The sequence below is a fragment of the Chiloscyllium punctatum genome, chromosome 4 (genome assembly GCF_047496795.1).
Source record: "Chiloscyllium punctatum isolate Juve2018m chromosome 4, sChiPun1.3, whole genome shotgun sequence".
In the NCBI taxonomy this organism is placed as follows: Eukaryota; Metazoa; Chordata; class Chondrichthyes; order Orectolobiformes; family Hemiscylliidae; genus Chiloscyllium; species Chiloscyllium punctatum.
The window spans coordinates 12,478,816-12,504,979 of record NC_092742.1 but is presented as its reverse complement, the minus strand read 5'-3'; the positions used below and the strand labels follow the sequence as shown (position 1 = coordinate 12,504,979).

Below are 26,164 nucleotides of genomic sequence, written 5' to 3'. Positions count from 1 at the left end.
TTTCCTCCTAACCTTTCTGGCTTCAGTCTCTAACTGCTCTTCAGTTATTTCACATGCTGACCTACTGCTGTGGTTCCCATCCCCTGACAGCCTGGTTAATACCCTCCTGAGTGGCACTCGCAAACCTCCCTGCCAGGATACTGGTGTCCCACTCTAGAGTTTATTAAGGCGTCGTAAGAAATGTTTTGATGCAGCTGCATATTTGAAACAATTTAAAATGAGGGCTAGGATCTTGGTGGCAATTCTCCTGATGTCTCCCTTCCCAGGGTTAACAAAGGTGAGAGCTCCAGCTGGGTCTGGAGGGGATCTCATGGCAACACCATTTTTTGGGTGTGTCATCATCGTAGAACCTTTACCGTGTGGAAGCAGGTCACTTGGCCCAACAAGTCCACACCGACCCTCCGAAGAGTAACCCACCCAGTTCCACTCCCCTACCCAATTATCCTATATTAACCCAGACTAATGCACCTAATCTACATATCCCTAAACACGATGGGCAACTGAGCAAGGCCAATTCACCTAACCTGTACATCTTTGGATTGTGGGAGGAAACCGGAGCACCCGAAGAAAATTTTGGGCGGCACGGTGGTTAGCACTGCTGCCTCACAGCGCCAGAGACCTGGGTTCAATTCCCGCCTCAGGCGACTGACTGTGTGGAGTTTGCACGTTCTCCCCGTGTCTGCGTGGGTTTCCTCCGGGTGCTCCGGTTTCCTCCCACAGTCCAAAGATGTGCAGGTCAGGTGAATTGGCCATGCTAAATTGCCCGTAGTGTTAGGTAAGGGGTAAATGTAGGGGTATGGGTGGGTTACGCTTCGGTGGGGTGGTATGGACTTGTTGGGCCGAAGGGCCGGTTTCCACACTGTAAGTAATCTAATCTAATCTAAAAAACCCACGCAGACACGGGGAGAATGTGCAAACTCCACACAGACAGTCATCTGAGGCTGGAATTGAACCCAGGTTCCTGGCGTTGTGAGGCAGTAGTGCTAACCACTCAGCCACTGTGTTCAGGACATTATTAAAACTGAACTGTACTGCACAAGTTGCTGAGTTTGAGAGTTCTAGGAAAACTTCAGTTAGTTCAATGTCAAAGACCAAACAGACAGCAGTACCGTATCCAGCAGCACGGTATCCAGCAATGTGAAGTGTAAGCTCCAGTTTTAACTGGAACACAGAGGGATTAGAAGAGACTCACCTTTCTCATTCAGGACAACCCAGCCGCCCCTTTCTTGCTGTCGCATCCAAACTCTCCAACCTCTTGCCCCTCCTTCTCCAAACCGGGGCTCATCACTGTCCCAGAACGGTTCAAAGAACTCCACCTTCACAGGAAGCACACAAAACCCCTTGGTTATGGATAAATTCAGAAGTGTAACCAAAATCTCTCTGAAGGGCTAAAAGGGAGCAGTGCAGTCTTGACCACACATGGACCAGGTTTGTCCTGGCTTTGGTTCTGGGATCTGTGTTCTGAGATAGTGGAGCTCAGTTAAGTTGGTGGCCAAGTCTCTGGATATACCAGCTGGGTCACTCATCACCCACAATGAGATGGGGTCAGATATTTCCCCCACTTTGCCAGTAATCCTAGCTGCACTGCCACATCGGAGAATGCCAACCTCCAGAATGATTCAGTACATTCAGGGAGCAACGGGAAAGAAAAAGGAGCAACAGTCCGATTAAAGCAGAACAACAATGACAAAATCCTGTGATAACACATCCCGAAACTGGGATTATTTTCCACTAAATCCAAATAGGGGCATGACCTGCTTCACGTGCAGGGCAAAGGTAGGTTCAGGAGTTTGCAACAAACGTATGGGTAAGAGAAACACAAGACCAGAGATTATAGGAGCAGAATTAGGCCATTCTGTCCATTAAGTCCACTCCACCTTTCGATCGTTGCTGACACATTTCTCAACCCCATTCCCGAGTTCTCCCTGTAACCCTCAATCCCCTTACTAATCAAGAACCTATCTCTGTCTTAAATACACTCAATGACTTGGTCTCCACAGCCTTCTGTGGCAATGAGTCCCACAGATTCACCACTCTCTGGCTGAAGGAATTCCTCCTCATCTTAGTGCTAAAGCTTTGTTGAGGCTTTGTCTTTGGTTCCTCGTCTCTCCTACTAGTGGAAACATCTTCCCCACGTCCACCCTATCCAGGCCTCTCAGCATTGTCTAAAGTTTCAGTCAAAATCCCCCTGATTCTTCTAAACTCCACCAAGTACAGGCACACAATCCCCAACCACTCCTCTTATGACAAGCCCTTTCTCACTGTTTACAACGGACATAGATGATTTAAAGTTGAGGACCAAGTGTACTGTGTCACGGTTTGCAGATGACACTAAGATGAGTGGTGGAGTAAAGTGTGCAGACGACACAAAGTCTGCAGAGGGATGTAGACAGATGAAGTGAGTGAGCAAATCCTGGCAGATGGAGTTCAATGTTGGCAAATGTGAGGTCATCCATTTTGGTGAGAATACTAACAAAATGGATTATTATTTAAATGGTGAGAAATTGGAGCATTCTGCTGTGCAGAGGGACCTGGGTGACCTTGTGCATGAATCACAAAAAGTTGGTTTGCAGGTAATTAAGAAGGCAAATGGAATATTGTCCTTCATTGTTAGAGGGATGGAGTTTAAAAACAAGGAGGTTACATCGAAACCAAAAGAGAAAATGCTGGAAAATCTCAGCAGGTCTGGCAGCATCTGTAAGGAGAGAAAAGAGCTGACATTCCTGCTGAGATTTTCCAGCATTTTCTCTTTTGGTTTCAGATTCCAGCATCCGCAGTAATTTGCTTTTATCCAGAGGTTACATTGAAGCAGTACAGGGTGCTGGTGAGGCCACACCCGGAGTACTGCATGCAGGTTTGGTCTCCTTACTTGAGAAAGGATAGACTGGCACTAGAGGGGGTGCAGAGGAGGTTCACTGGGCTGATTCCAGAGTTGAGGGGGTTGACTCATGAGGAGAGACTGAGTAGACTGGGATTGTAGAAGAATGAGGGGGGAGGAATCTTACAAAAACATAAAATCGTGAAGGGAAAAGATAAGTTAGGAGCAGGAAGGGTGAAACTAGAGCTAGAGGGCATAGCCTCTAAATTAGGGGGAGCAGATTTAGGACTGAGTTGAGGAGGAACTTCTTCCCCCAAACAATTGTAAATCTGTGGAATTCCCTGCCCAGTGACGCAGTTGAGACTACCTCGTTAAGGCAAAGATAGATAGATTTTTGAACAATAAAGGAATTAAGGGATACGGTGAGAGGGCGGGTAAGTGAAGCTGGGTCCATGGAAAGATCAGCCTTGATCTTATTGAATGGTGGAGCAGGTGTGAAGGGGCAGACGGCCTACTCCAGCTCCTAGCACTTATCACTGGGATTGTCCTTGTGAGTGTCCTCTGGACCATCTCCAAATCCAGCACACCCTTCCTGAGAGAACATATGTGGTCACAACTGAGTGGAAAAGATTGAAGAATGGTGACCGTGGTGAGTGTAGAACCTTGAAGGCTTTGTGGGCGATGTAGATTAGATTACTTACAATGTGGAAACAGGCCCTTCGGCCCAACAAGTCCACACCGACCTGCCAAAGCGTAACCCACCCAGACCCATTCTCCTACATTTACCCTTTCACCTAACACTACGGGCAACTTAGCATGGCCAATCCACCTAACCTGCACATTTTTGGACTGTGAGAGGAAACCGGAGCACCCGGAGGAAACCCACGCAGACACGGGGAGAATGTACCAACTCCACACAGACAGTCGCCTGAGGCGGGAATTGAACCCGGGTCTCTGGCGCTGTGAGGCAGCAGTGCTAACCACTGTGCCACCGTGCCGCTCACCAGTAGTTTCGGATGCCTTCTGAAACGCTCCATCGAAAGCTCCTGGCACACAACACAACAGTGAGGAAAAGAGAGACAATTCCATTCAGGCTGGGCTGCAATTGTCGAGATTGATTTGAAAACTGATCACCCTCCATGTTTTACTGAACTTTATAGCCGATTCATCTCAAAAATATTGCATTATCGGCAATAAAAGAAACAACGGCAATTGCTTACTCTAACCTCTGCTCAGAGATCCCTGTGCAAACCTGAGTCTCACAAAGATTCTCTCGGCAGTAACTACAGTCTCTTGCACTCAATCTAGTTTTATAGCTTCCTTGGGAACCGTTCAGATTCTGTCTTGAGACACATGAGATGTTAGCGTCAATATTTCCTCAGTCTGGAGTTGTTACTCTTTATTCTGAAGTATGTAAAAATGGAAAAACAGGAGGGGGAAGAAACAGCAAAAGTCCAATGGCACAGCGGGGAAGGGAGGAGATAAAAATAGACTGCTTTATTTGACAACGGTGATGATCTCGATGTAAAGCCACTCCTGAGCACAAAAGACTTTGCTCGCTGACACACAAATTTATTTTTTTTAAAAACACCTGGTGTGTGGTTAAAAGGTTTCATCAGTGGTATATAAACATGCCCTCAGAGAGACCCCAGCAGGTTCCCCCTGAACCTCACTCCCACTCCACTCAGATCCTCGAGTCAAATGGCGCGGAGTCTGACTTCGCAAACAGCCTGCAGAAGGAGAGACTGATGACTTTAAAGCCAAGACACAATTCTAAAAGAAATTAATTGGATCAATCAAGCAGCCCTGACGTGTGGATTACAAACGGTTTCTGGTAATGTCACTGTGATCTATTTTCTGCTCTCACAATCCCATCTGCTGTCAAATCGAACGTCATTTCCATTAGATGTGGAGAACATGGGAAAGAGGCCACCGAACAAAAAAAGGAAGAAGAAAATGCATCAATCTTCCAAAACTAATTATGGTATCATCTTACTGAGAGTGTGGTGAATATAAACCGCATAGGCTATCTGCAATCTGAACTATATTAATGGTGCTGGGCCTTACAGACAAAGCATTTAAAGCAGCCTTGCTAATATTATTTCAATATTTAATCTCTGGCTCACTGCTCAAACAGCACATCAGAATGTTGACAGACTGACAGTAACACAACAGGTTGTTTATCTGGCTGAGCACAGGGACAGGCTTGAAGATTCAAACTGACAAGCGATTTCTGAAGAGGCGTTACATTGGACTTTAAACGTTAACTGTTTTCTGTCTCCCCAGATGTTGCCAGTCCCACTGAGTTTCTCCAGCATTTTGTTTGTTTCAGATTTCTGTGGCATTTTGCTTTTAATCACAAAACAATTTATGTCCCCACGAACATAGAATCACTGCAGTTCATCAAGTGCCTCCTCCAGGGTCGGGTTACTATCAGTGAAAGAGTTAAAACTTGCATTTATATAGCACCCTCCAGCACAATACTTCAATGGAGGAAACATTGAAGGTAATCCACATATAGCGAGCTTTCACAAACAACGATGAGGTAATTCGGCGACGGTAGGTAAAAGACAAATATTTCCCAAGGAAACAAGGAGAACTTTCCAGCTTTTGTTTGAAATAGCGCAATGGGACATCTGACATTCACTCCCTTGGTGTCAGTCTGGATTTGTGTGTTCAAGTCACAGTCTAAAGATTTAAACCCATGACACTTGGATTCAGCAGTGACACTGAGCCGAGGCTGACACTTGAGACAACAGCCAGAGTTAACTAAAGCTAACACTGAGAAATTACCACACAAGATCTGCACATGAGAGAATGAGTCGTGTAACAGGGCACTGGGCCAATTCAGCCAGGACAGAGGCAAGGCTAGTCAAAGTGTTAGAAAATCATGGAGTTATAACCAGTGGGGCATCGCAAACACCGAGACACAGTTACAACATAGGGGAACACGCTTTTAAAACTGAGCTGCAAAGGAATTTCTTCGAGTCATATGTGGGATTATAAATATGAACCAGGGTCTCCCCTCCTGTTTGCTAACTTATGCCAATGACACCAAAGACTGACGTGCTGAATGTGGAATCAAAGGGAACAAAAAAGAAATTGCTGGAAAAGTTCAGCAAGTTTGAGGAAGGGTTGTCCTGTTACATTAACTCTGATTTCTCTCCACAGATACTGCCAGACCTGCTAAGCTTTTCCAGCAAGTTTCTGATTTACAAGATCCACGCTTCTTGCGGTGGAATTAGAGGGGCCGCACCCCAAAGGATCCTCTCCTCCCATTGGTGAATCTAATATCCAATCGGCTGTCTTCCAATGATCCCAACATAATCAGGAAGGTGCCAATTGACTAGGAATGAGAAATTCATTACATTAATAACTCGTTAATCGGACTGACAAGCATCTCTGTATTATGCAGACATGAAGTGTAAAACAATAATAATAACGGAAAACATAAAACCCTCATGATCTCGGAGATGGGCTGTGTGGATGTTGAGATGAAGTTTTAAGCCAGGGAAGGGCACCTGTGACTGATCGGGACATTGCCCTGAAATAATCCAGCGAATGGCTGCCTCTGGTTTTGCAGAGTTGACGTGGCGCATGCACACGCTCTCTGTCTGCACAGCATGATGGATTTGTCAGGGTAGACGTTAAGATGATGTTTCCATTATGGGGACGCCTCAAACCAGGAGGCGTAGTTACAGAATATGAGAACACCCATTGAAATCTGAACTGCAAAGGAACTGCTTAGAGTCATGGAACACAGAAACAGGCCCTTTAACCCACCAACACCAAACTACACTTGTGCCATGTACCTGCACTTGCCCCATAGCTTACAATACCCTGCAGTTTAAGTGCTCACCCAGAGGGATTGCTCCTCTCCCAGAGGGTACTGAACGCCTGCAATTCTCTCTCCCAGAGAGAACAGGTGGAGGCACAAGAGAGGAGTTGAGGCCTGGGGCAGATCAGCCATGATCTTGGAGTAGGGCAGGGCAGGTTTGAGGGGCTTGAAGGGTTCTCGCCCGAAACGTCGATTTTCCTGCTCCTTGAATGCTGCTTGCCCTGCTGTGCTTTTCCAGCACCACTCTGATTATGAGGGGCTGAATGGCCTATTCCTACTCCTCTCACTTACGATATTGAGTTTTCTTCATCAAGCCCAGATAGAAAATAAAGAGCAATCTGTACTGTTCACGTGGAGAAGTGATATGTCACCTTGTGCTGACAGCAAAAGCTGACATCTAATCCTGCTTGATATTTTCTCAAGAGCCTGCAATTTGTAATCCTGTCACCAAGTGCGGCTGGGAGAATCTACTGGGAACATGCATTGCTGGCTCATCCTTAACCCCTGGAAATCAATGCTATTAACCAGCAGCAATTAAACCGTCTGCGTCGCACTGTCATACTGCAGCACAGCAGCAAGGCCAAGGGTGAGCCTAGGCTCCCAGCACAGAGAACAGGTCACAGTGGGCTCTCCTGTGTGGTTCTGTGCTGGATATAGATCCCAAATGTAAACAGAAGATCCCCTAAAAGATATTCATCCAAAGCCCAGTTGGCAGGATGCAAGAGATCCCAAGCCTGTATTTCGTAGAGCAGGGGTGCTCTCCCTAATATATTTAGATTGCTTTTGCTTGAGTATCAGAGGCTGAGGGGCAACCTGATTATGAGCAGTGTGGATAGTAGGGTGACTAGCCCATGTGACGGACAGCATGGTGACTGCTGTGTGTGAGAAACCACCAAGTGGCTGGACAGGGGGAACACTGCCCCCTAGCAGGTTGAAGGTGAGGGGTGCAGCAATAGCAATGCCACTGAATACTGTATTACGGGCAGGATGGTTAGATTCAATTTTCCAAGAGATGGAGACTGCCAAATTTTTGTGGGATGCAAGTGTTATTTATAAAGTCTGGATGTTGTCCAAATCATGCTCTGCACGAACATGGAGAAAGCGAGGACCGCAGATGTTGGAGAGTCAGAATCGAAAAGTGTGGTGCTGGAAAAGCACAGCAGGTCAGACAGCATCCGAGGAGCAGGAGAGTCGACGGACTCACTATCTGAGAAACTGAGAGTGTGAGAATGAACAATGCAACCAATAATGGACACTTCTCCCTCTGAGCTTATGATAGAAGGAAAGTCTTTGCTAAAATTGTGGATGGGTGGGCCTCAGGCCCTACTCCAAGGAACCCCTGTAGCGAGGTACTGGGGTAGAGAGAACTGGTGTCTAATAACCACAATCCATCATGCTCAGTGCTAGCATTACTCCAATCAGTAGGAGCTAGTGGAAAGCTGACAGAAGTACGAATAGGTGAAAGAGAACCTGCGAGAGGCAGAGTGACAGAGTGTGAGAGCGCGTGCGGAGATGCTGGTGTTGGACTGGGGTGGACAAAGCTAAAGATCACAACACCAGGTTGTAGTCCAACGCGTTTATTTGAGAGTACAAGCTTTTGGAGCACTGCTCCTTCATTAGGTACCCAGATTGTGTGTGATTTTTAACTAAGCCAGAGAATGTAAGAACGTGAGACAGCGTCAGAAAGTGTGTGAGGGTGGGACTGCGAGAGCAGTTTTTGTCCCACTAATGAAGGGTTTGCTTACAGGCAGTGACCAGCTCAGGGGCTACAGGGCAAGACAAATCACTGATTGTCACTGGTGTGGCCCACACTCAGCTCCACCCATCAACATGGCCTGAAAGGTTTCAATCCTGCAGAGAATGTTACCTTTAAAACCACTTGGGGGCGCTCCTGGTCTGTGTTTTGCTATTTGGATCTTCTCCAACACTGTACCCAGCACTTGGTATCAAAACTGGCAGTGAAAAAAATGTATCACATTCCTAATTCTTAGTTATGTTGAGGTTTCAAGAGGTATCCACGGAACACTTGCTTACGACTGATGTAGGTTTAGTCAGCCACGCACAGTACATACTAATATGGATTTGGCACTGCACTGCAGATAGCCAGGGAGTGCTAATCCAGAAATGATAGATTACTGGTGTAGCTTTACAGAATCAGCTCTCAATATTAAATGCTCAGCTGTCACAATTTAAAAGATGCCACTTCAATTGTAAACCTGCAGCTTGTTAATCTCCAGCCAACACAGTCCCAATAACCATTAATGCGAGGGCTCTGGGTACTGTTGTAGAACAGAGAGAACCCCCGAGGAGTTCAGGTACATAATTCTTTGAAATATGCATCACTGGTAGACAGTGGTTAAAAGGCATTCGGCTCGCTTGCCTTCACTGATCAGGCCTTTTGAGTCTCGGAGTTGAGGGGGTTGAGGATGTACAGGATGTTGGTGAGGTCTCTTCTGGAATAAAGAGTTCAGTTCTGCTCGCCCTGTTATAGGAAGGATATTATTAAACTGGAAGGGGTTCAGAAGAAATTTACCGGGGCGTTACCAGGAGGGTTTGGGTTGTTAAAATAGACTGGGACTTTCTTTTCCACCGGTGCGTAGGAGGTTGAGGGGGTTTCTGTGGTGTATGACTCTATAGGAGGTTTATAAAATCATGAGGGACATATATGAGGTGAACAGTAAGGGCCTTTTCCGCTGGTGCGGGGGGGAGGGGGGTGGGGAAAAGTGTTCAAAATTTGGGAGCTTTTTTTTTTAAGGTGAGAGGAGAATGTTTAAAAAGGACGTGAGGAGCAACCTTTTTCTAAAAATACAGCCTGGTTTGTGTGGAATGAACAGCCAGAGGAAATGGTGGATGCAGGTACAGTTACAACGTTTAAAAGACATTTGGATAAGTCCATGAATAGGAAAGGTCATTGGGATTTAGGCTAAACATTGGCAGGTGTGACTAGTTTAGTTTGGGAACATGATTGGTGTTGGACCAAAGAGTCTGTTTCTATGCTGTTTAACTCTATAACCAAGGAGTCCCTCAAATATATGCTAATCAATTTGCCACCTCCCCCAATCAACAGGAAAACTGCTTTCTCTCTCTCTCTCTCGCTCACACACACATTCTTCCTTTCCTCCTCCTGTGTTGTTACTGCAGATCCCATTCTTCATGTCTGAGAGCTGACGTGACGAGTGTCTGCTGGTGGTTTCAGCCAGAGAAAGGTTTATTAAAAATGTATTCACTAGGTGTAGGCTTCATATGCAAGGCCAGCAGCTAATGTCTGATCCGAATAGCCTTGAGCAGGTGGTCAGTGAACCTCCATCTTTAAGCATTCCAGCCCATGGGGTATAGATACATCCACAGTGCTGATAGAAAGGAATTTTAGGAGAGGGAACAGCAATTTCGTCCAAAGGATGGTGTGTGACTTGTAAGGGAACTTCCAAGGTAATGGCCTTCCTGTACATCTGCTGTTAGGTTGCACAGTTGGGAGGCACCAGAGAAGTTGCTGCAAAGTTTCCTTTCAGGGTTAGACAACTGCACCTGTATTGTGCTAGTGACAGGTGGAGGGCGGGGTGGGGGTGGGGTGGGGTGGGGTGGGGGTGGGAGGGTGGTGGAATAAATGTTTAAATGATTGAGGACAAAGTTGTAAACTCTGCATTGACTGCAGGGAATTACAAATTATTGATCAGAAATCAATTAGCACTGGGTTAATGATCTCCTTCCTATTGCTCAAGGCAGAGTAATTACATTTATATAAGCACATCAGGATGTTGCAAAGCACATGATACTGTGTTCACTGTGACCTTGAGGAAATGCACCAGCCCAACTGCAAACTGAATACACCCACAAACATTAACAGGATAATGACCAGGCAATCGGTTTAGTGGGTGTAAGCTGGGGGATAAATATTGGCTTAGAAACCAGAAAACCTGCCCCTGCGACTTGTCAAAGTAATATGGAGGGATCATTTATATCCACGTGAGAGAGCAGGAAGCATGTCAGAAGGAGGAACAGGAGGCTGTTCCACCCCTCTAGATTGCCCCACTCACTAGGATCAAGACCGATCTGATATTTCTCATATCCACTTTCCCTTCCTTCCCCGAATCCCCGACCGATCAAGAATCTCTCTCTCTCAGCCTTGAATATACACAGCTGTCTGTGGCAAGGACTTTCAAAGATGCTCAACACTCCAAGAGAAGAAATTCCTCATTTCAGTCTAAAAATCGGTGTCTCTTTATTCTGAGACTATGCCCTCTGGTCCTAGACATTCCCAAGAGGCAAACATCCTCCCAGCACTTAACCTGTCAAACCTCTTAAAAACTGTATGTATTTCAATGACGTCATCGCTTATTCTTTTAAGCGTCAGTGAGTACAGTCCCAAACTGTTCAACCTTTGCTCAGAAGACAATTCCTCCAGATCAGGGACTATCCTAGTGAACATCACTGCATTCAACATCCTTCCTTAAATAAGGAAACCAAAACTGCTCTCAGTACACCAGATGTAGTCTCACCAGCACGTTGCATAATTGCAATAAGACCCCCCTACTCTTACTCTCCAACAGCCTTGAAATAAGGGCCAACATCCCATTCGCCTTCCTGATTACCTGTTGCAGGGAGAAAGTGAGGACTGCAGATGATGGAGATCAGAGTCGAAAAGTGTGGCACTGCAAAAGCACAGCAGGTCAGGCAGCATCCGAGGAGGAGAATCAACACTGCAGGCATAAGCCCTTCATCAGGAATGTTGGTGGGGAGGGAAGGGGGCAGAGAGATAAATGGGGAGCGGGGAGGAAGGTAGCTGGGAAGGCGACAGGTGGATGGAGGTGCGGGGAGATGGTGATAGGTCGGAGAGGAGGGAGGAGCGGATAGGTGGGAAACAAGACGGACAGGTAGGACGGGTCAAGAGGGCGGTGCTGAGTTGGAGGGTTGGAACTGGAGTGAGGTGGGGGAGGGAAGGGGAGGAACTGGTGGTTGGAAAGTCCAAAGACGGAAGATGAGGTGTTCTTCCTCCAGACGTCACGTGGCTTGAATTTGGTGGTGGTGGAGGCCCAGGACTTGCATGTCCTTGGTAGAGTGGGAGGGGGCGTTGGAGTGTTCGGCCACAGAGCGGTGGGGTTGTTTGGTGCATGTGTCCCAGAGATGTTCTCTGAAACGTTCTGCGAGTTGGCATCCTGTCTCCCTAATATAAAGGGGACCACATCGAGAGCCTTCCCAGCTACCTTCCCCACCCCCACTCTATTTATCTCTAAGCATCCCCTGTCCCACCCCCACATTCCTGATGAAGAGCTATACCCAAAACATTGATTCTCCAGCTCCTTGGATGCTGCCTGACCTGCTGTGCTTTCCCAACATGATAGTTTTCGACTCCGATTACCTACTGCAACTGTGTGCTAGCTTTCTGGGATTTGTGCTCAAGTGCTCCCATGTCCCTTTGTGTCGCAGCTTTCTGCAGGTTTTCTCCACTTAAGTAATATTTTGTTCTCCCTTCCAAAATCAGTCAACTTCACGTTTTTCCACATTATATTCTCCCAACTTTTGTCCCATTTACTTAATCTATCAATATCTCCCTGTAAACTAATTGTATCCCTCTTGTGACCTGCCCTTCCACCTATTTTGGTGTTGTCTGCAAACGTGGATGCAGTACATTCACTTCCTTCCTCCAAGTCACTAATATACATTGTAAACAGCTGCAGTCCCAGCCCTGATCCCTGTGGACTCCCCCCTGTTCACAGGTCACTAATTGAAACAGTGTCCCTTCTCCCCACTTGCTGTTTCCTGCCCATTAGCCAATCCTCTATCCATGCCAGTATACCACCTCCAACACTGTGGCCTCTTACCTTATGACCTAATCTTCTGTGAGGTACTTTGACAAACACCTTCTAGAAGATCAAATACAATCCGTCTACTGGTTCCCCTCTATCCGCTCTGGTTGAGACTTCCTTGAAGCACTAATTAGTCAGACACAATTTCCCTTTCATGAAATCCCATTGATTCTGCTTGATTAGATTATGATTTTTCAAATGTTCTGTTATTATTTCCTTAATACTTGATTCTAATACTTTTCCAAATATCAGACTATAGTCAGTCACCTTTTTGCCTGCCTCCCTTTGTGAACAGAGCTGTCACATTGGCAGTTTTCCAATCCTCTATCACTTGGGTAAATTAGGCACATCCATAAAAGCTGGAATAATCTAGGGCAAGGGTTGGTCTGCAGGAATGATCCAAAAACGAACATACTCTGTATAAATTTTATTTAAAAAGTGCATTTAAAGAGCACCTTCAATATTCTAAAACATCGCGCAGCACTTTACCACAGAGGAAATCAGACAAAACCTCAGACCATAAATGAGGCAAGAAAAGAATTAACCTTTTTAAATAGCAGTTTGGTCTTAATTGCATGACACTGACGTAAAGCCATGTTTATTTTATCTAACAAGTGCCAAGCAATTAATGTTGTTTGGGGTTGCGCATATTATGGCATTTACAGAGCAAATACAGGCACATGAAGGTGGGCCTGGTGATGATCTGTACATCTACATAGAGGGCCTGTGACATGATCCGGGATAAAGGTGCAAGTTGACCGAAGAGCTTTAATGGAGCCCCTAACTAAGCCAACCAAAAACTTTATATTATGCCAAAACAAAAACAGAGGAGAAAGTGAGGACTGCAGATGCTGGAGATCAGAGCTGAAAATGTGTTGCTGGAAAAGCGCAGCAGGTCAGGCAGCATCCAAGGAGCAGGAGAATCGACGTTGCGGGCATGAGCAAGAAGGGCTCATGCCTGAAACGTTGATTCTCCTGCTCCTTTGATGCTGCCTGACCTGCTGCGCTTTTCCAGCAACACATTTTCAAAACAAAAACAGATTTCGCTTAAGGAACTCAGCAGGTCTGGCAGCATCTGTGGAGAGAAAGCAGGGTTCACCCTTTGAGTCCAGTGACCCTTCCTCAGAATTGTTCCGTTAACTCTGAGCATTAACTGCGTTTCTCGCTCCACAGATGCTGCCAGACCTTCCAAGTTCCTTAAGCAATTTCTGTTTTCGTTTCAGATCTCCAGCATCCACAGTTCTTGATTTCTTTTTTCTGTGAGCCCGGTCACACGGAGGAACAATGTTTACACTAGTATGCCTGCTCAATCCTCGCTGGAAGCATGATCACTTGGAAGGTACACATCCACAAGAGGAAACTGGCAGGGAGAGGCTGGATGATGCAGGGGGGGGTCAGCCAGAAGCAAGGCTGACCTGGCCATCAGGCAACACCCTCAACATTTCAAACGTGACTGGGAAACCACAATTGGGAACAGGATCTATCCCTCCTAGTCCTGGGAGAGTGGTGGCAACAAACCCCACTGAGATTAGAAAGCACCAATGTCCCATCAGACCACAGGGCTGCTCTCTCACTTAAAAGAGAGATGATGGGTGATGGTTAAACCGGAGGGTTAAACTCAGGCGACGGGAGGTTGAGACAGAAACTTTCTCACGGTAACCTCAGCTGGTTTGGGAATTGAACCCCCTGCTGTTGGCATCACTCTGTATCACAAAACAGCCATCTCAGCTAACGAACCCCCATCTAACCTTCCTTAGCATAGGCCAGAGAGCACTCAGTATTGCTAGATGGCGGAGCAATACCCTGCAGCAATGCTTAACCCACTGGGTTATTAGATCATCTTAACCGTGCTATTTAATGCTTGTTGACTGTCTGTAAATCTATGGAGCAGGTGAGAAGAGGCTGCCTTTACCTGTGCCTTGGTTATCAGGCCAGCAACACTGTCAGGTTTGAAGAAGGTGAAGTCAATGAGAGCCTGGAAGAGGGCAATGGCTTTTTCCGAATGCCCAGTCTGTCGCAAGAAGTGACACTGCTGCAGGAAAATTGCTGTGAGAATGAACACAACAGGACTTGGTTTAAGAAGAACTGAATCCAGCAAAGCCATGAGTTACAGGCTAAAATGAGTAAAAACCCAAACAGTTTGCATTTACACCATCACCCCTCAAACACAGAAACGGATCTTGGCACATTTTGCAAAAGGGGAGGATGGTGAGTGGTAGGTTGGAAACTCTAACAGAGTGCTACTGGACCCGAAATGATAGCTCTGCTTTCGCTCTGCAGATGCTGTCAGACCTGCTGATGTTCACTAGTAATTCCTGTTTTGTTCAGATTTACAGTATCTGTGCTTCTTTGTTTCTTGTTTAACCTTATTTATATTAACCCACTAATGCAACACCCTGGGACATTTGATGAAGTAACAGTTCTATGCAAATACAAGCTGGTGTTCCCCAACAAAACACAAAATTATTGCAGCTGCAGTGACAGGCCAGAAACAGACCCTTCAGCCCAACTCGCTCATACTGACCAGGTATCCTAAATTAATCCAGTCCCATTTGCCAGCACTTGGCCCATATCCCTCTAAACCCGCTCTATTCATATACCCTTCCAGATGCCTTTTAAATGTTAGAATAGCATCTGCCTCCACCACTTCCTCTGGCAGCTCGTTCCATATACGGACCACCTTCTGTGTGAAAAAGTTACCCCTCAGGTCTTTTTTTTAAAATCTTTCCCTTCTCACCTTAAATCTCTGCCCTCTAGCTTTCGACTCCCCTACCCTGGAAAAAGACTTTGTCTGTTTATCCTATCAATGTCCCCTCATTATCTTATAAACCTGTACAAGGTCACCCCACAACCTCTGACAGTCCAGGGAAAGCAGCCCCAGCCTATTCAGCGTCTCCCTGTAGCTCAAACCCTCCAACCCCACAGCCTGATACATATGTGAAGCTCATGGATGTCTACTCCCTATCAGGGTCTCCAGACAGTCAGAAATCCTGGCGTGAGGGACTGTGTCATAGTCTGCGCCTGGACCTTTAGGCAAATGGAAAACAGAAGTGCCAATGAGTACGGCTAGTCCAGAGTACAAAGAGCACATGAGTAACATCAAACTCTGTCTTACCAAGCATGGCTTCCTCTGTGTCAGGCAGTGCAGGATGGGACAATAGGGTACCATCCAGAGCAGCTGCCAGGGTACTCAGGCACTTGCCATAGATACCATTGACCTTGGATGTCGAAAAGGTGCTGAACTGGCTCTGGCAGAACAGCAGGTACCTCTGCCACAGAGTGGTGTCGTTTGGGTGTAGAAAGACCACCTTTTTCCATTCGTTGACCAGAATGGATGGCTCCCAAGATTCTTTGCCGAGCTCCAGCCGGGCTACTTTCAGCTCCACATTGTTGGGATTGCTCTCAATGGCTCGTTCCAAAATGGCCAGCTTTTTCTCCCAGACAGCCCTTCGGGACCTCTTCCGTTTCTCAGACTCAGCTGCAGAGGTCATGTACGGACTTGGGTCCTGTATTAATTCATCCTGAAGGAAGGGAGACTTATTAAAGACAACTCTCACAAGGGAAATCATGTCTCCTTTTGACTTCACCAAGAAATGTGATGCTAATGTAGTTATGCAATGTGATCAGTCAATTCCTAATTAGTAGCAGGTCTGGAATAGGAACTAAAATGCAACATGGACAAAAGCCATACTCAGGAGATTACATACAAATAACACATGGTAATTATGAGGGATGAGGACTGAAGTTTTGTATTCAATTACCCCTTTTACCCACATTGGATGACAACACTGGATCGGTGAGACAGAGCTGTAGAAATAAAAGGAAACAAATCTCTCACTTCAGATTCCACTATCAGGTGGGACATCTGGTTCATATGCCCAAACATCTCCAAGTGAGGAACTGGAATGTTCAGTCACAAAAAGACGCACAGCAGAAACTCACAGCGTGAGCAAACGTTGCCGGTCAACCACTCATCAGCAGCTTCTCCACTGGGATTACACATGGACTCAAATGTGGGGCCTGGCCATCATCACACAGACATGTAACCAGGAAACTCTGCTTCCTGCACTCACACTCAGATGGACAGTACAGAAACAGACCCTTCAGTCCAACTCGTCCATGCCAACCAGATATCCCAATCCAATCCAGTCCCATTTGCCAGCACTTGGCACATAACCCTCTAAACCCTTCTTATTCATATACCCATCCAGATGCCTTTTAAATGCTGTAATTGTACCAGCCTCCACCACTTCCTCTGGCAGCTCATTCTATACACGTACCACCCTCTGTGTGAAAAAGTTGCCCCTAAGGTCCTTTTCAAATCTTTCCCCTCTCACCCTAAAGCTCTGCCTCTAATTTTGGACTTCCCTACCCAGGGAAAGGACCTTGTCTATTGACCCTATCTATGCCTGTCATGATTTTATAAACCTCTAAGGTCACTCCTCAGCCTCTGACACTCCAGGGAAAATAGCCTAAACCTTTCCCTATAGCTCAAACACTCCAACCCTGGCAACATTCCTGCAAATCTTTTCTGAACTCTTCCAAGTTTCACAACATCCTTCTGATAGGAGGGAGACCAGAATTGCACGCAGTATTCCAAAAGTAACCAAATCAATGTCCTGTACAACTGCAGAGTGACCTCCCAACTCCTGTACTCTATGTTCTGACCAATAACGGAAAGCATATCAAACACCGTCGTCACTAGCCTGTTTACTTGCGAATCCACTTTCAAGGAGCTATGAATGTGCACTCCAAGGTCTCTTTGTTCAGCAAAACCCCCCCAGGACCTTACCATTAAGTATACAAGTCCTGTCCTGATTTGCCTTTCCAAAATGCAGCACCTTACATTTATTTAAATTAAACTCCATCTGCCACTCCTTGGCCCATTGGCCCATCTGATCAAGATCCTGTCGTACTCTGAGGTAACCTCCTTCACATCCACATCTCCAATCTGGGTGTCCCCTGCAAACTTACTAACTATACCTCCTATGTTCACACTTGGTCAAGTCCTGCAGCAAGGTTATAAATCAACCCCCAAATATGCAAGATGGCGACGTCCATGTGACTTGTTGATCACCAATACTTAACACTAGAAATTAATATTTCAAAAAATTCACTTGTGGGATGTGGCATTGCTGGCTGGGCCCAGCATTTATTACCTGCCCCTGGTTACCCTTGAGAAGATGGGGGTGAGTTGCCTTCTTGAACCATTGCAGTTCACATGCTGGTTGGTAATCCAATACAACATTCCTCAAATTTAGAGCCAGCATCTCCCAGCTCTCTGGTACAGCGATCAGTCTAGCTTGCCTATATTTCTTTATTCTCTGAGCTAGCACAGAGAATCTAGAGACAAACAAGTTAGTAACAACATCCCAATGGCCTAGAGCAATACCAGATCATAACCAAGAAACAAAACTTTCTGTATTAGCACAGAGGAGCTGCTAGAGTCCCAGAGAGCAGTGGCCTTCAAGTAACTGGATCAAATAAACCCCATTCAGTTGGCAAAAGATAGGGCCATAATCTATATCCGATCTGTACTAGGCCACCATCACTCTAATAATGGGCCAGCAGGAAATAGCAGATGAGTTGAATAAATACGTCTTCGTGGTTTAAGACATTGATGGCAATCGAAAAATGCAATATAATCTAGGAGTAAAAGGGGAACGAGGAAAAAAAATAACGAGAGAAAAATTACTAAAGAAATTAATGGGGCCAAAAACCAGTGGCTTTAGAGACAGTGGATGGTAGTTATTTCTTTTTAAGATTCCCTACAGTATGGAAACAGGCCCTTTGGCCCAACAAGTTCACAGTGACCCTCCGTAGAGTAACCCACCCAGACCCATTCCCCTGCCCTGTATTTGCCCCTGATTAATGCACCTAACACTGTGGGCAATTTAACATGGCCAATTCACCTGGCCTGCACATCTTTGGACTGTGGGAGGAAACCAGAACACCCTGACGAAACCCATACAGACGTGGGGAGAGCGTGCAAACTCCACACATACCTGAGTCTGGAATCGAACCCGGGTCCCTGGCACTGTGAGGCAGCAGTGCTAACCACTGAGCCACTGTAACATACAGAATCCTAAGATTCTAGAAGTCCCAGAGCACCCTTATTCAAAAAGGGAGATTAAGTGCAGGGCAGTTGACATAACCTCTAATATTTCCCAATGGCCTATTCATAAGGGATGTACTAGAAAGCATTTAGAAATATGCAATATAATCAGGCTGAGTCAGTATGCTGCACGAAAGGGAAAGTATGGCTGTTGTGGAGGCTGGGTTATTAAGTATACTCAATGCTAGGTCAATACTGGAGGCGGAGATAGATTTTTAATCACTGGGGGAATGAAGGTTACGGGGAAATGGTAGCAAAGTGAAGTTGAGGATTATCAGATCAGCCATGATCTCACTGAGTGGCAGAGCAGACTGGATGGGCCAAATGGCCTCCTCCTGCTTCTACATTTTATCGTCACTCACTCGCTCTCTGACTTTGAGCAAGGTGCTGCGGTAGATTCACTGAGAGAGTGGGTATTTCCATCAACTGCTGGCGAGGAAATAGGAAGCTCAAATCCAGCAACCCTTGTTCATATTGGCTGAGGCTGAGAGCCCCATTATCTGCTTTCGAGACGACAGAATTGTTTGGTCTTTAAGCAACAGTCACATACCCTGAGATTGACATACAGCACCCCCCCCCCCCAGCCCCAACTGTGAAGGCAGCACTCCTGCCTCCCTCCGTGAAGGGAGCACCCTCACTCCCCCCCACAGATAAGAGAGCATCCCTGCCCCCCACCCCCCCCAAACAGAGAAGAGAGCACCCTCCCCCCCCTCCCTCCGTGAAGGGAGCACCCTCACTCCCCCCCACAGAAAAGAGAGCATCCCTGCCCCCCACAGAGAAGAGAGCACCCTTCCCCCCCCCTCCCCCTCCGTGAAGGGAGCACCCTCACTCTCCCCCCACTGTGAAAGGAACACTCCCCCCAACCCCCCCTCACCGCGAAGGGAGCAGTCCCCCCACCTCCATGAAGGGAGCACTCCCCCCCCCCCCCCCCCCCCCCTCAACTGCGAAGGGAGCACTCCCTCTCCCCCCCCCCCCGCCTCCACCGTGTAGGGAGCACTCTCACCCTCCCGCACCATGAAGGGAGCACTCTCGCAGCTCCCCCCACCCCCAACCACCTCCGTGAAGGAAGCACCACCCCCCCTCCCTTGCCCCCCCTCCCCCATGAAGGGAACACTCCCACCCTACTGTCCTGCATTTCTTTCTCCTCAAACTTAATCTTTCCCAGAAGCTCAAAACTAGAAAATTCCCTTCCTCCACCACTCTACTTCATTGGCAAATTGAGTTGTAAAAATAGTAGCTTTCCTTGGTTTATCCCAAATGGTTTTATCCACAATAGTGTCCAGTACCAACAGCACAGGTGCTATTCTGCAGTCTTCTTAACAAACAGATGATGTGTGGAATGAACTGATAGGCTCATCCCACCCTCAAACGCACATAACTTCAAATCTGGGCTGAACGTTTCGAGACCCACCTGAAAATGAACAAACTCCATCCAGGTTTGGACATTCCCAGGGTCTTCTCTCAACATCCTATTGAACGTCTCCACTTTGGCCATGTTTACTGAGTTGATCTTCTCACTGCTATCAGAGGGCACGCAGGCTTGCTTCTCCGGCTCCTCTCGGCCTTTTCCCTGGAGCCACAAAGTAGTGGATTCATCGTAAATTCCAAGTGGATTGAACCAGGTGACAGTGCCTAAGGGTTTACTTTCAATCTCTGCCCAGTCTGGAACTGGTATGAAGGAGTTTGTGCCAGGCACAGGAATGCTTCCTTGCACACACTCTCTACAGCGAACAGGAACAGGGCCAGTGCTCAGGGACTGAAGGCCCGATGAGGTGTAGTATCGATCATCCCTCTTCCTGGCCTTTTTCTTTGGTCGGGGTGAATCTTCCCAGATAATGTGCTGCTTTCTGGTGTCAAGGCCAAGGCAGACATCCCCACACCTCTTGTATCTGAAATATTCAACCATCAATAGATGACAGAATTATTGCAATCTCGTGCAATACACTTTTTGAACAAACACCTTCACATCATATCTCAATACTACTGCTACTGAATCGTATTATTATGCTGAACTCAGTGTGTTGGATACAGAAACTACATAGCATTGACAAAGTTTAAACACCTCATGTAGGGCAAGGAATTCGACTTGCACAGTGCTTTATATTCTTTGTTCATGAGTGACAGGCATCCTTAGCAAGGCCCCTATTTATCTCACATTTCTAATTATCCTCAAGCTGTGTGGCCATTCCTTGGTGCTGCTGACAATGAACAGATTTTCTATGCAGGGTCATATTCCAAAATGTATTAACTATCAATTCTAACGTCAGTGACACAGACAGACAATTTTCGGGGAATTTTAATGAGCATTCCCTCCTCTGCCAAGGGTGTCAATCCCTACCTCTCCACGTTGAGGCAGCCTATTCACATTTCATCATAATAGAAGCAGGAGGAGGCCATTTGGCCCATCAAGCCTGCTTCGCCATTCATTAAGATCATGGCTGAGCAATCCATCATCTCAGTTCCTCCTTATTCCCAGAATCCTGAATTCCCCGACAATACAAAAACCTATCCAACTGTGTCTGAATATATTTAATGAAGCTGCCTTGACCGCTTCCTTGGGCAGAGAATTCCATGGATTCACTACTCCCTGGGAAAAGCAGTTCTTCCTCATTCCTGTCCTAAATCTACTCTCCCTAATCTTGAGGCCATGTCCTCTAGTCAGAGTCTCACCCACCAGTGGAAACAATTTGCCTGCCTCTACCTTATCGATGAGGAGAAAGTGAGGACTACAGATGCTGGAGATCAGAGCTGAAAATGTGTTGCTGGAAGAGCGCAGCAGGTCAGGCAGCATCCAAGGAACAGGAGAATCGACGTTCCGGGCATCAGCCCTTCTTCAGGAAGAAGGGCTGATGCCCAAAACGTTGATTCTCCTGTTCCTTGGATGCTGCCTGACCTGCTGCGCTCTTCCAGCAACACATTTTCAGCTCTACCTTTTCTATCACTTTAATAACCTTATATATGTTTCTATAAGATCCCCTCTCATTCTTCTATATTCTAGCAAGTACAGTCCTAGGCGGCTCAACCTCTCCTCAGAGGGTAACCCCCTCATCTCCGAAAAAAAACCTGGTGACCCTCCTCTGCACTGCCTCCAAAGCCAGTGTATCCTTCCCCAAGCAAGGAGACCAGGACTGTGCACAATACTCCAGGTGTGGCCTCACCAACACCTTGCACAATTGCAGGAGAACTGCCCTGCTCTTAAATTCAATCCCTCCAGCAATGAAAGCTCATATTCCATTTGCCTTCCAGATTACCTGTTTACCTGGAAATCAGCTTTTAACAGTTCATGCACGAGCACTCTGAAGTCCCTCTGCACAACAGCATGCTGCAATCTTTCACCATTTCAATAATACTCTGGCCTACTATGTTTACTTCCAAAGTGGATAATCTCACATTTACCAACATTGTACTTCATCTGCCAGACCTCTGCTCACTCACCCAACCTATCCAAATCTCTCTGCAGACCCTCCACATCCTCTGCACAGTTTGCCTTTCCACTCGATGCAGTGTCATCAGCAAACTTGGATACGGTACACTCAGTCTCCTCTTCCAAATCATTTACTGATCTCCATTCAGAGGAACACCCACTAATCCCAGCTCTCTGCTTTCTATTGGCTAACCAGTCCTCTATCCATGCTAATACATTCCCTGTAATTTCATGCATTCTTACCTTATGGATGAATCTTTTATTCAGCACCTTCTTGAATGCCTTCTGGAAATCCAAATATACAACATCTACCTGTTCCCCCCTCCATCCAACAGTCTTGTTACATCTTCAAAGAACTCCAATAAGTTTGTCAAACACTACCTTCCCTTCCTGAATCCATACTGTGCCTGTGGCATGGAACCCATTTTATCCAGATGTCTCACTATTTCTTCTTTAATGATAGCCTCCAGCATTTTCCCAACTACAGGTGTTAAGTTAACTGGCCCATAGTTAACCGCCTTTTGCCTACACCCTTTTTTAAACAGCAGTGTGACATTCACTGTCTTCCAGTCCACTGGGACCTGCTTGGAGTGCAGTGAATTTTGGTAGATTACCACCAATCCATCTACTATAACTTCTGCCATTTCTTTCAGGACCAGGGGATGCATTCCAACAGGATCAGGGGACTTATCTATCTTTAGACCCTCACGTTTGCTCAAAGTGACCCCTTTAGTGATAACAATTGTTAAGAATCATATTCTTAACATCAATCTTTGGCATGTTAGACATCGCTTCCACTATGTAGACTGACGCAAAGTAATTATTCAAGGTCTTGGCCTTTTCAGCATCACCCATTTCTTTTAGATTCCCTACACAGTGTGGAAACATGCCATTTAGCCCAACAAGTCCACACCAACCCTTTGAAGAGTAACCTACCCATTTCCCTCTGACTAATGCACCTAACACTATGGGCAATTCAGCATGGTCAATTCACCCTAACCTGCACATCTTTGGATTGTGGCAGGAAACTGGGGCACCCAGAGGGAAGCCATGCAGACATGGCGAGAATGTGCAGAATGCACAGTCGCCCGAGGCTGGAATCGAACCCTAGTCCCTGGTGCTGTGAGGCAGCAGTGCTAACATCTAAGCCATGTGCCACCCTTAATTCCCCTTTCTCATCCTCCAAGGGACCAGTATCCACTTTAGCCACCCTTTTCTGTTTCATATATTTTATAAAAACGCTTCCTTTTTTTAATATTCTGTCCTAGCTTGTATTCATAACCTATATGTCCTTTTTTTTATCACTTGCTTTGTGGTTCTTTGTTGCTTTTTGATGCTTTCCCAAATCTTCCTGATTCCCAAGACTCTTGGCTACTTTGTACACCTTTGAGGGCCGAGATAATTGCAAGATGAACTTCTGCCTACAATATTGAATGACTGCCTATTTTCACCTTTGTAATGTCACAGTCTCTGTCCTTCCTTCAGCTCAGCTTCTGAAATCCCTTTATGAGCCACTCTCATCTTGAATCCTGATGAAGGGCATTTGCCCGAAACATCGATTCTCCTGCTCCTCGGATGCTGCCTGACGTGCTGTGCTATTCCAGCACCACACTCTCAACTCTGATCTCCAGTAACTGCAGTCCTCACGTTCACCTAGTTGATTTCATTCTCATCTTTAGCCTTGACTACTTCTAGCCAGCTACTTAACCCTGGGGATACCTGAACTCATTCAAATTAAATAGAGTTGAATTGAATTGAATTTATTGTCACATGTACTGAGGCACAGTGAAAAGCTTTGTCTTGTGAGCAATACAGGCAGATCACGGAGTTAAGTAGCATAGATAAGTAAACAATAGGTAAATAGCGGCAAAAACAAGAAACTCAGGTACAGGCGAATGCTAAAGGTTTGAGTATCCATTCAGTATTCTAACAACAGTAGGGTAGAAACTGTTTCGAAACTGACTGGTGCGTGTGTTCAGGCTTCTGTACCTTCTCCCCGATGGTAGAGATTGTAGAAAAACATTGCCAGGGTGGGATGGATCTTTGAGAATGCTGGAGGCCTTTCCTTGACAGCGGGCCTGGTAGATGGATTCTATGGATGGGAGGTTGGCCTTTGTGATTGTGCGGGTCAAGTTCACCTCTCTCTGTAACTGTCTCTGATCTTGAATGGTACAGTTGCCATACCACCTAGTGATACATCCAGACAGAATGCTCTCAATGGCACACCTATAAAAGTTGGCAAGGGTATTCGCCACCATGCTACATTCCCTCGGCTGCCTGAGGAACAAGAGACGTTGTTGGGCCTTTGTAAACAGTGCATGCACATGAAGAGTCCAAGAAAGCTTGTTGTGGATGACCACTCCCAGGAGCTTGATACTCTCCACTCGTCCCACCTCTGTGCTGTTAATGTGTAGGGGGGTATGAGTAACATCCCACCAAACGTCAATAATGAATTCCTTGGTTTTGCCGGCATTGAGAGCTAGATTGTTCTCAGTGCACCATTTTTCCAGGTCTTCCACCTCCCGTCTGTAGTCTGTTTCATTGCCATCTGAGATTTGACTGACTATGGTGGTGTCATCAGCGAACTTGTAAATGGCAGTAGTCTGGTTTTTGGGGTTATTCTATTTTTTATAACTTGTACCAGTGTCATTTATCTCGTCCCTTCTGGCTGACTGCCTCAGTTCTCCTCTTTGCTTTCACAGCCCCGCCCTCCCCCTTCTCTAGCTGAACCTATATTTTTTTTCCTTTTTGCTCTTTTGGGCATTCATGAACCATATGCTGTTTGAATGAGTCGGTCCAAATTGCTCTGTTCTTTCCCCGTAGCCCTGAAAACTTTGAAACTTTATCTAACTCTGTGTTAAGTGTGTTGCTGGTGAATCTCTTTCAGGCTGTGTTTTCTGGATCATAACATACTGCTCATTTCTCCTCACCCACCCCACTGACCCCTTTTCCAACTGAATTAAACCTCTGGTCATTGTGCTCTTCCCAATTTCTCTCCTTTTAGTAATTTTGAGACCATCTCCTAAACATCCACTTGACCTTCTCTGCTTCACAGAAAACAATCCTCTTCTCTCAACTCTCTCTACTTGACTAGAGTCTATCCCTCATTGTAATATTCTAATAAAGCCCTTCTCTGGCCTGTCCAGGAAGCTGTATTCCTGATGAAGGGCTTTTGCCCGAAACGTCGATTTTCCTGCTCCTCGGATGCTGCCTGAACTGCTGTGCTTTTCCAGCACCACCTCTGATCCAGAATCTGGTTTCCAGCATCTGCAGTCATTGTTTTTACCCAGGATTCTGATAGAAAAAGGCTGAGCACCAGTTAAAAATAACATGTGGGATTGCACTGACCCAAAGCGTCCAATGCTTCAAGTTTCATTCTCTGCTGGCTCTCTATTAAGTCATTAATGGTGGAACTACAAATCCGTGAAGTGACCCAGACTAATACTCATTCAATTATGTGAAGCAAGACTGTGAGATAACTGAAGAACAGGTACATAAGAATATTAAGCAGCGAAGTAGACCATTCAGTCCTTCAGGCCTGCCCTTTTATTCAATTAGCTTGTGGACTTCATTTCTCCCTATGTTGAAGAATTCTCTCAGTCTGGAACACTCCAGTAGATCCCCTTTAACCCTAGTCTTTCAAGGGATAGTTCCAGATTTCTACTGCTTCATGTATAGAAGTACTGCTTGATCTTACATTGGAATGGCACAAGCTTTAGTTAATTTTATAATGTCACCATGTCCTTGATTCACCCAATACAAGGAACAGTTCCTTTGTATCTACCCCAAATCTTTACCTCTTACTTTTACACACCTCAATTAGACCATCTCTCAATCTCCGTAATCAACAGTACAAGCCAAGTTAATCAACCAGTTAAATTCTAGTATTGCTGAAGAAAAGACATTTAGTCAAAGCTTTCCACTTGGCACACATCAGGACATTTTGCAAGAATACAAATTCAAGAAGAAAATACAATTTTTCTAGAGTGCTGATTGGTTGACAAGTGAGCTGTTTGATACTAGCTGGGCGTGGCACATTTGAGCATGCTTAAAGCTACATATATTAACACACAGGACTCATCAGAAACAGGAGGAAGTCATTCATCACCTCAAGCCTACCCCACCATTCCCTAACATAACAGATGACCTTCACATCATGAAGCAT

The 26,164-nt window shown here is 46.1% G+C and overlaps 1 protein-coding gene across 2 annotated transcripts in view; it reads right to left on the bottom strand.

Moving 5' to 3' along the window:
- Positions 1–26,164, bottom strand: part of nrde2 (NRDE-2, necessary for RNA interference, domain containing) — a 115,924-nt gene that overhangs the window by 21,699 nt on the left and 68,061 nt on the right. For both annotated transcript variants that reach the window (XR_011960403.1, XM_072568077.1), the window contains exons 6-9: positions 19,987–20,464; positions 15,576–15,981; positions 14,373–14,506; positions 1,193–1,316 (exon numbers count right to left, since the gene is read on the bottom strand). Coding sequence is in view for 1 of the 2 variants with exons in the window: in XM_072568077.1 (XP_072424178.1) it covers positions 1,193–1,316; positions 14,373–14,506; positions 15,576–15,981; positions 19,987–20,464 (1,142 nt within the window). In the remaining variant the exon portion in view is untranslated. The remainder of the gene's footprint in view (positions 1–1,192; positions 1,317–14,372; positions 14,507–15,575; positions 15,982–19,986; positions 20,465–26,164) is intronic.